Raw genomic sequence first — 10634 nt, forward strand, 5'->3', positions numbered from 1 at the left:
TTGAATGCTGTTAATGACATGAAATTATTTCAGATCGATACAATTTGTAGTCTATTGTAAAATTACATCATTTGTAATTATTTGATACTCTCCTTTATATCATGTTTTGTCGATGACATCCAAGGTCAAGTTTTTATACACCTTTGCTAGTGAAAAACACTATGATCCAACTATGGAATATGGATGAAACCTAGAAAGAAAGCCTCAATGATATGCTTTTTATTACTCGTTTTAACTAAACCCTTTCACCGACTAACGAAGTCAACAAGATTAGATTTCATCGTCGCTGTCTACATTCAAGTCATACAAAATCTTTCGCCAAGTAGTACACAAATGATACAAGAAACACAGCACTGTCCCTAAACAAATGATACTAACATTTATATATGATATCCTCCAAAAAAACATGTGACATTCATACAATTTATAAAGAATGAAATATTCTACCTTCTAAACATACTAAGTGAACTAACAACTGTCATGTATACAATAAAATGTGTAGAAACAAAGCGTTTAAAAAGTACCCTTACTTTGTTTCCTCTGAACCAGTTACTTTATTCTCATGTTCACCACTTTCAGTAAAACTTTGCATTTGAAGAAGTTTTTGTTGCTCTTCTTCTTGGTTCTCTTGTGCATCTACTTCTTTGACATTGCTAGCGGGCTTGGGCTTATTACTAGTGGACCGCTGATACAAAACCCCACCAAACATACAAATCAAAAGCCCAATTGTTCCAATAAACGTCGAGTGTTTATCCCAAATCATCAAATTAATTACCACAGTTAACAGCTTGTTCACAATACCAAGTACAGTGAAACCTGTAGCAGATATAGCCCTACGACACGAGAATCCAAAAAAAGAAATCGCCAGACCAAACAAACAAGATAACCCAACAGGCAAAATCACCTCAAAAGAATACCAATCTGTCTCATCACTAATTTCATGTTTTATCTTCTTTAACTCTCCCATTATTAACAACTCCAACGGAAAAAGTAGTAAAGCTTCAAGGTTATTGTACAACACGAGACCCCAGGTGTTCAAACCAATTGTCATTACCACATGCTTTATGTAAACAAAATCTATAGACATACTTATTAAGTAAGCCAAAGCCCAACTATAAGCCATGAACGTAAACTGGTAATCTGTACTAACATAAAGCACACTACCACCCAATATGGTTCCAAGCGAAAGCCATGTTTTAACCGAAGGCCATGGTTGGTTCAAATACAAAGTTTCACCTATGGCAACAAAAATCGGGACTACTGATCGGAACACAATAAAGGTGTCAACGTTCGCATGAAGAAGGAGCTCACTGTTTGTAAACAAGGATAGATAGAATATAACTGCGGCTGGAAGAAAACGCCACATTGTTATAAGATCTAAACGGTCATGTTCTAGAAGCTTAAAGGACCCGAACAAGAGTACGCCTGTTGCACTGGTGAAATATTGTAAGGCGGTTAAGGCACCAGGGTAAGGGAATTTCATAACGGCCCATTTATTGATGATGGAGAGTAGTGAAGCTGATAAACAATATCCAGCAGCTATACCGTATACTGAAAGATGCTGTAGCAAACCACTATACCATTTTGATTCAGGTTCGATAATAGTAGAAGGGGTTTCTGAATTTTTTTGCTGATTTTCCACGTCATCGGACATCTAACCCTGCAACGAAATACAAAGATATATTCACAAATTCTGTTTAAGCTATACTCCTAGAGAGGATAACAGCGGTGTTTTGCTACCTTTAAAATTAGAAAAACAAAAAAGAAGTGTTTCCCAACTTCAAAACTTTAACCATCACACCAACAACTATTTGAATTTCCTGTGAATCGTAAGAATTCTTGATCATACGATATTAACGGATGGGGTTTTCCCAGGTTACCCGAAAAGGTCGGTATTTTTACTCAGATGTACGAGGCCTAACGGGTTATCCCGTGAACCATTTCCGAATCTTTCCATATCCACCCCAAGATGTGTTGCTAATGAGGTTTGAACTTGAGACCTCTTGTGAGGATATCGGGTTATCAACCACTAGGTCATGTTGTGATGGGTTTTATCATACAGTATTAAAGATGTACCTAATTGCCAAATGCAGGTAAACACACTGCTCGACCTTTTTAAGTTAATAACTACTTTTGTACAAAATGAAAATAAAATGTGGTATTGACATCATATGCAAGATATATAACTTAGTGGAAATGTTGGCATGATAAAACAATATATTACTAGATATAAACCTTTCTTAAAATCCTCTCAGACTTTCAAGTTTTCAGCAAATATGTGCTACGGCTTTTGAGTAAAACATTGTAATCATGTTATGGTATGTGTTTTCTTTCATTATTCTATGATATTTACTTGATGCACCTTTTTGTCATGGAAAATTAAATGTTTCCCGTAAGCTTATAGCCTAGTATACATATTTCGCATCAATATGGAGTGACATCGAGAAAATAGAGACAGCAAACACCTAATGATTGGAGCAGGAAGCGTGCAAGACACCGAAATAAATAAATAAAAAAAATAGTCAGCAACCATATCAACTGAAAAGCTGAAAACACATACCAATTTTGAACAGGAAGAATCCGAAATTGATCAAAAAGAACCTTGGAGCAGCTAAAAAAGTTGAGCAGTGACGAAATCAAATTGGCCTACAAATCAATTTGAAATGGAGATAAGCAGATTGAAACATGTAGTCAGATTCCATTTAAGTCAATAGAATAGGTGAACTAAAAAGCCATTGGTATATTCTTTTCAAGATTATAATTTGAGGCAGCGCTAATATAAGAGCTATATACAACTATGTCCAACAAATCAAGGCTGAAACGAGCTACTTAAGATGAAACATTACTCCATATTAAAATTAAAACACGATACCCAACCATCAGTAAATTATAACGCCAAAATAATGATCCTTTCAGATTAGCTGACTCTGAGCTACACACGGTATGCTTCATCTTTCAGCTGATAAGCAGTGAAACTCGAGAGCAAAAGACTCGATATAATTATACACCTAAAACCCTAGAAAACACAATTTAGGGGTATAATATCTATGTATATCAATTACTACAAAATACACATTTCATATAATTTCTACAAATACAACATTGTCTTCGTTGTTGTTCTACAATAAATCAATCATTCAAATCTTAAAAACGTTATGAAATTATATAGCTAATAAATACGATTTAAAGCTGAAACAAAGAAACCACTGATCTCACTTAATTTTCCAAAACATCAAAACCTAATGGCCATAAATTGGCAAACTACACTCCTAATATACTCGCTACTTACTTCAATACTGTAAAACCCTAGAAAACTCGTGTAATAAGTACGGAGTAAATAATATGAGCAACAGCTATAAACACTTCCGAACAGCTCATGTATTTCTACCGACAATAACTGAAGAACTATATTATTATAAAAATCATCAGATCTATAATCCATCTATTAACACATTATATTAGGATCTACAACGAGGGTCTAAAAGAGATTTGTAAATTTAAATAGAGGGAGATAGATTGAAGTGAGAAGTACCTGTATATCTGAAGCAGTGTGTGTGTGTGTGTGAAGCGAACAGATCGATTAAAAGGAATAAAAAAAATTCACAACCCGCGTCATCAAAAAATACGGAGCAGCGAATAGCGAATATAAACAAGATCCCTTAGACCATTTTTAACTAGGGGTCAAAGGGTCCCGCTCGCCTCTAGTGCGGCGTCAGGCGAAACGCTCTGGAAGCGTAAGTCGGATTTTTCACGAAAAAGAAAAATACATCACATGTTATGATTGGTCCACGTATTTTGATGATTTTTGTTTTTTTATTTATTTAAATTATTTATATTATTTTCTATATAAACCTATCAAAACCTATCATTTTTGACACATCAAATTCAATATTTTCTCTCATTTTAACACTTTCATTCAAATGAATTTTGTTTTGTTTTTATTTATTTTCTATTTAAATTATTTATATTCTTTTCTATATAAACCCATCAAAATCTATCATTTTTAACACATCAAAATCAATATTTTCTCTCATTTTAACACTTTCATTCAAATAATTTTTGTTTTTTTTATTTATTTAAATTATATATATTCTTTTCTATATAAACTTGTGATGACCCGGAAATTTTGACTAGATTTAAACTTAATCTTTGTATGATTAACATTTCTGACACGATAAGCAAAGTCTGTAAAACTGAATCTCAAAATTTTTGAAATACCTTCGGTTGTTTTCGACGATTCGCGAACAATTATATGTAAACAGATACATATATACTATAACATGAAAAGGTAACAATGTATTAATTGTTTGATACCGTACATTAAACTTATTGGTTTAAATATCTATTTGAATATATATGATAAGTTGAGATATTTATTATTAAAATTTATTTATAAATAACTTCCAATGTGTATTTAAAAATTGATTTATGTATATTAAAAAGATATATACATATATATAATAAACGATAGTAACATTCGTTTATTGATTCGATTGATATTTAGATAAGTTAAATAAAGCGTTTAAGATGAACCAGTAAAACACTAATTTGCTACAGTGTTTTCCAATTTGCCACATTACTCAAAATGCTACAGTGTTTTCGAAAATCACTATTGCTACAGTGAATTGCTACAGTAACTTGCTACAGTGGTATATTTTATGGATAACTTAAGGCTATATTTTGACAAAGGTACGTGTCACGAAACGTAAAATGCAAGTTTTCTCAGCGTACGAAAGGACATTCGAAAAACCAGAACCGGGACATAAGTCGAGTGATGACGTACGACTTATCGGAACAAAAATTACAAGTCAACTATGCACGTGAATTTAATATAATATATAATTAATTATTTAAATTATATATATTATATTAATAATTAATTATGTCGACGAGCTAAATTACAAAACAATGTGAGCTGTCTCTGGTCCTCATGCGAGTCGCATGGCCAGAAGGCCATTTCCATGCGAGTCGCATGACTCCAGATTTCAGGCCAAGTGCTATAAATTCTCGAGTTTTGGCCAGATAAATCACACACATATTATTTTTACTCCGTATTTATTTATTTTATTATTATTATTATTATTATTATTATTAATAATAATAAGATTATTATTAATCTTATTATTTTTATTATTAGTGTTATTATTTTTGCGATACAAAAATAATAATGTACATAAAATATTACGACGGAGTGCTGTCCAAGTAATTTTCAAAATGAGTTTTCGAGCAAGCTAGAGCTAAGGAAATTATGGGTTATTGCCAAGGAGGTTATGGGTAATGTTCGGGGGTATTTTTTTTCTGAATCAAACCTCGTGTTTATCATCTCCGATGCGTCTACGTGCTTTCCTGCAATATTGTATATCAATATTAAACAGTGAGTTCATTGACCCCTTTTATACATATTTTTGGGCTGAGAATACATGCGCTGTTTTATAAAATGAATACAAAAACTAAAACTGATTTTTCGTGAGTTTCATTACTCCCTTTTTATATATATTTTTGGGACTGAGAATACATGCAAATGCTTTATTAACCGATATACAATATTTATATGCGTGAGTTTCATATGATCCCTTTTACCCTTTACATTTTTGGGCTGAGAATACATGCAAATGCTTTATTAACTGTTTTACAATAATTATATGCGTGAGTTTCATTTGCTCCCTTTTTAAATAATTTTGCAATATATATTTTTGGGCTGAGAATACATGCACTTTATTTTAAAAACAATGGACACAAGTACATACTAAATTCTATACTGAGTTTGAACCAAAAATCCCTTAGCTTTGGTAACTAGTAACTGCCGGTTATAAGAACTGGTGGGCGCGAGTAGTAGTATATGGATCCATAGGGCTTGACATCCCCGTCCGAGCTAGAGCGCTAGCCTTTTAACGGACGTATGCTATTTGAGAAGCGTACACGTTGGTTTGCGTGTATTATTAAGATGATTATACAAAGGGTACAAATTATATAAACATTAAAGTTTAGTTACCAGGGTGCTCAATTTTGTAGAACCGATTGATAAACGTTTCGAATGAAACAACTGAAATCTTGTGATCCACCTTTTATGTAAAACCTATTGATAAACGTTTCGGATGAAATAACTGAAATCTTGTGATCCACCTTTTATGTAAAACCTATTGATAAACGTTTTGAATAAAACAACTGAACTTTTGTAAATCCACATTGATATACGGATTATGTGTAATATTAAAACTATGAACTCACCAACCTTTGTGTTGACACTTGAAGCATGTTTATTCTCAGGTTTCTAGAAGTCTTCCGCTGTTTGCTTATATGTTAGACAAGCTATGTGCATGGAGTCATACATGGCATATTTTTCAAGGAAACGTTGCATTCACCAAATCATCACCATGTATCTTATTTTGACTGTACTGTCAACGGAAGTACTATTGTAAACTATTATTTACAGTGATTGTCTATATGTAGAAATCATCAGATGTTAAAAACCTTTGATTTAAATATTCATTTATGGTGTGCCTTTTCAAAAGAATGCAATGTTTACAAAACGTATCATATAGAGGTCAAATACCTCGCAATGAAATCAATGAATGACGTATTGTCCATATGGATTTGGAGCGATCGTCACAGTTGGTATCAGAGCGTTGGTCTTAGCGAACCAGAATTTGCATTAGTGTGTCTAACCGGTTATTGTTAGGATACATTAGTGAGTCTGGACTTCGACCATGTCTGCATGATAAAAGTTGTTGCTTATAATTTTTTTTGTTAGAAATTACCCGCTTATCATTCCTTGTGTGGAAAATTACCTGCTTATCATTTGTAGTCTAGACACACCTTATTGCATGGATTGCATGACTAGTGTATAGACAAAATGAATATCTTAGCGTATCTGTTACTGTTACCTTTACTTGACAGTTTCCGAAAGTTTCTCCATAATTTACGGATCCTTTGTACTATATAAAGGTATTCTATGTAATTAAAATATCATCCGATATCCGAAAATCATTTCACATCAAAAATTATTTATCTAACCGTGTAAGATGAATTCTGCAAGTAATTCGAGTTCTTCGGATTCCGATATGAATTTCCACCTGAGTTCCGAAAGCAGTGTAACCGGAATGAATCAACCAATCAGTCATCACCAATTCTGGATGAATTGGGAATGGGTTCGTAATCAACTTAATCAATGGAGACAAGAGGAAGGCGATCCTTTCCACCAACCAAATTCACCTCTTGGTGAGGAACCTGAGGCACTTACCGGCGAACCCGTTCGAAACACTATCTTTACCCTAATTTCCAGGATATTTCGCAACGATTATATGATAACTAGAATTTTAAACTTTATTCATCCTCTCGTACCAACCGCCAATCATCCTGGAATAATAGAAGAAGTTAACGAGCTTCGCGCTCGAGTTGTGGCTTTGGAGAATATGATGCACAATTTGCAGGCATCACAGGCAGCACCGGTAGCACCACCAGAACCAGCAGCACAACCAATAACAGTACCAGCACCACCAACAACAACATCCGCAACGTAAACCTTAACCTCACAATCTGTCCCACGAGTATCAACCTCATACGCACCGTAGGCACCGAAGAATACTAATAACCATAAACGATGAAGTATTAATTCATAACTTCATTGGAGAAATATCCTGCGACGATTATGTAATCTTTAATATAGAAGAGATTATTCGTTTCTAGTTCCAACCGAAAATCAAATGAGTTTAATAACTCATTAAATCTATATTACATCTGAAGGAAATATACATACATATATTTTCATAAAGATTGTAATTGAAAATCCTTTTGTACAAACTGTTAATGATGAGAATATTTTAACGGGTAGGTAATACCCTAGAAATATATAAATTCCACATTAATATGTTACACTATACATTCTTCAATTCTGATTCAGCAATCATTAACTATACTGCTCAAACCTATAGATATACGTATCTGTTCATCGCAGAATAACCATTTTCATTCAATTTCATATTCTGATTTCGATAGATCAGAATCCAAGTCAAGATTAAACGAAAAACATCACTCTTAGATTCCTACATCTTTCAAAACCATGCTTCGAAACCCATGCTTTGAATTCAGAACAGTACTAGAACATCATATGATTATATTTTGCGTTCAAACCCATCGAAATTCTTGGAAACACTTCAACTAATGAACAAACGAGAAGACAAACCAACTACACGATATCTACGAGAAGAAAGATTTGTACTTATAATCATATATCTGGAAAGCTCTCGAAACCTAAGTAAAACTTTAACACGTATCTGTGATAAATCCTTCGGCATTATTATTACTGAAAGTAACCTTGAATTCTTTTTTAAAAGTATCCAGTATTATCACCCATTCAACTAGTCAACGACGACCTTTCAGACTTATAACTTTGGCATATAGGTTTTTTTTTTTTTTTTTTTTTTTACTGGGGAACCTTTTATGTTCCACCATATTAGCAGTAAATGTACCAGCGACTCCGTCACTCTGCTATTTGAAACTCTCCGAAAATCACTATATATACATTGAAACCCTATCATGTACTCATCCACATCTTGTAACAATAGTTGCCATTCCAACTATCGGGAATTTGCAATCAGTATTTTGAAATCTTGCAGCACGTCTACGCCAACAGTTATATGTGTACATATAACGTCTACCTCCTCGAATTACATACTTCGAATGTGAAGTTTTTGAAAAACACCCCAAACTATGAAACTAGTTCTCTGAAATTGGAACAATGCTGATGAAGCAGCAAAAACTGTAAACGACCTTAACAGTCAAAAGTTTGATGATAAAGAATAGTATGGTGGTAAAGCAGAGAAAAAGAGAAGGTTTGGAATTGAAAAACGGATTGAGCAGACCATGAAGGAGGCTGTGGACAAATCACAAAGACTAAATCTACCTTCAAAGAATCCAAATGATTCAGAGTCTGCTTAAATCATTAAAGAATACCTTGCTCCTTACACTAAAACCTTTGCGGACAATATTCTTCATCATCATCTTATCTTAAATATTCTAAGATATCATCGTATCTCCCATTATAAATATCCTCCATATTTCTGAAGATATTTTTTTTAAACCATTCTTATCTGAAATCATTACCTCTTCGCGCTATCTGTGTTACATCATAAAAGAAACTATTTTAATTTCTAAAATCTAAAAAAAAAAAATTCGAAAAAAATGGATGTTTTGAAGTAATGTTGGGAACTGAAGCATGAGTTAGTATAATATAATGACACTTGATCAACGTGATTATATTACAGTAAGTCATGTTGAGTTTCTAATGGAACGTGACAAAGGTTCACAGATCACACCCTCATCATAAACCATGTTACATAAATCTTTCATTCTATATAATCTCTAAATATATCAAGAAAATATATTTCTTGATGATTCGGTCTTTTCCGGATATTCTGGTAATTTGACAAGTCAGATTGTGCCATTACCGTTTCTTTCGTAGAACATTAATTATGTTTATTCTGAAATTCATACCTACGAATTCTGGACCATTATTCGCTTGACTTAAGGTCGGGAAGAGAAAACGAAAGCTTGAAGCTCCGAAATATAATGGAGAATATAAAGCCCGATAACAACCCCGAAATTACAAACCGTGTATATCAATGCGTATAGCAACATAAAGACACGGGAGAATGAAAAACACTATAACCCCAAGGTAATAGTAGAAGAAAATAACTTCCTCTGGTGGTAGATGAAAAAGAAGAATGAAGGATACGATAGCCAGGAAAATATCAAGAATCAGAACTGGATTAAGCATTTTCACAATCTGTTGGGATGTATGAAATAATAAAGAAGAAAGTAGGAGTGGTGAAAATAAATGAAACGGAAGAGGTCAATTTATAGCGAAATATCAGACATAGCAATCGAGGCAGATTACACATTTAATCAAAGAAAATCCTAATTTCCGCAAATTCCGAAGAATCAAATCTTATTTAGATTATGAAGATTTTCTATTGCTTAAATTCCGGAAATCAATCGTTACTACGTCAAGAGTTAAAACGTATCTCTATTCTCCATTTCACTCTATTACGATAACTTCTCTCATACGCTTCGAGTAATTGGATTGTTTTATCCATATTATTCAACGGTGATAAAAATTCTATTTATCAACACATTTTCGTCATGAAAACATTTTTATTGTTAGCCATGACGACCTCACTCAAATTTCGGGACGAAATTTCTTTAACGGGTAGGTACTGTGATGACCCGGAAATTTTGACTAGATTTAAACTTAATCTTTGTATGATTAACATTTCTGACACGATAAGCAAAGTCTGTAAAACTGAATCTCAAAATTTTTGAAATACCTTCGGTTGTTTTCGACGATTCGCGAACAATTATATGTAAACAGATACATATATACTATAACATGAAAAGGTAACAATGTATTAATTGTTTGATACCGTACATTAAACTTATTGGTTTAAATATCTATTTGAATATATATGATAAGTTGAGATATTTATTATTAAAATTTATTTATAAATAACTTCCAATGTGTATTTAAAAATTGATTTATGTATATTAAAAAGATATATACATATATATAATAAACGATAGTAACATTCGTTTATTGATTCGATTGATATTTAGATAAGTTAAATAAAGCGTTTAAG

The 10634-nt window shown here is 32.9% G+C and overlaps 1 protein-coding gene across 2 annotated transcripts; it reads right to left on the bottom strand.

The window, feature by feature from the left end:
* Window positions 1-320: 320 nt before the first annotated feature.
* On the bottom strand, window positions 321-3573 carry LOC139858135 (GDP-mannose transporter GONST3-like). 2 transcript variants are annotated; one of them, XM_071846987.1, is made up of 3 exons: window positions 3533-3573; window positions 2561-2646; window positions 321-1660 (listed from the first exon to the last, which is right to left on the bottom strand). In XM_071846987.1, the coding sequence occupies exon 3, from the start codon at window positions 1652-1654 to the stop codon at window positions 527-529; it is 1128 nt and encodes a 375-aa protein (XP_071703088.1). In that variant the 5' UTR covers window positions 1655-1660; window positions 2561-2646; window positions 3533-3573; the 3' UTR covers window positions 321-526. The 2 variants fall into 2 exon arrangements, with proteins under 2 accessions (XP_071703088.1, XP_071703089.1); XM_071846988.1 differs by lacking the exon at window positions 3533-3573 and having other exon boundaries at window positions 2561-2723.
* Between the last annotated feature and the right edge of the window lie 7061 nt (window positions 3574-10634).

The sequence above is a fragment of the Rutidosis leptorrhynchoides genome, chromosome 7 (assembly GCF_046630445.1).
Source record: "Rutidosis leptorrhynchoides isolate AG116_Rl617_1_P2 chromosome 7, CSIRO_AGI_Rlap_v1, whole genome shotgun sequence".
NCBI classification, from domain to species: domain Eukaryota; kingdom Viridiplantae; phylum Streptophyta; class Magnoliopsida; order Asterales; family Asteraceae; genus Rutidosis; species Rutidosis leptorrhynchoides.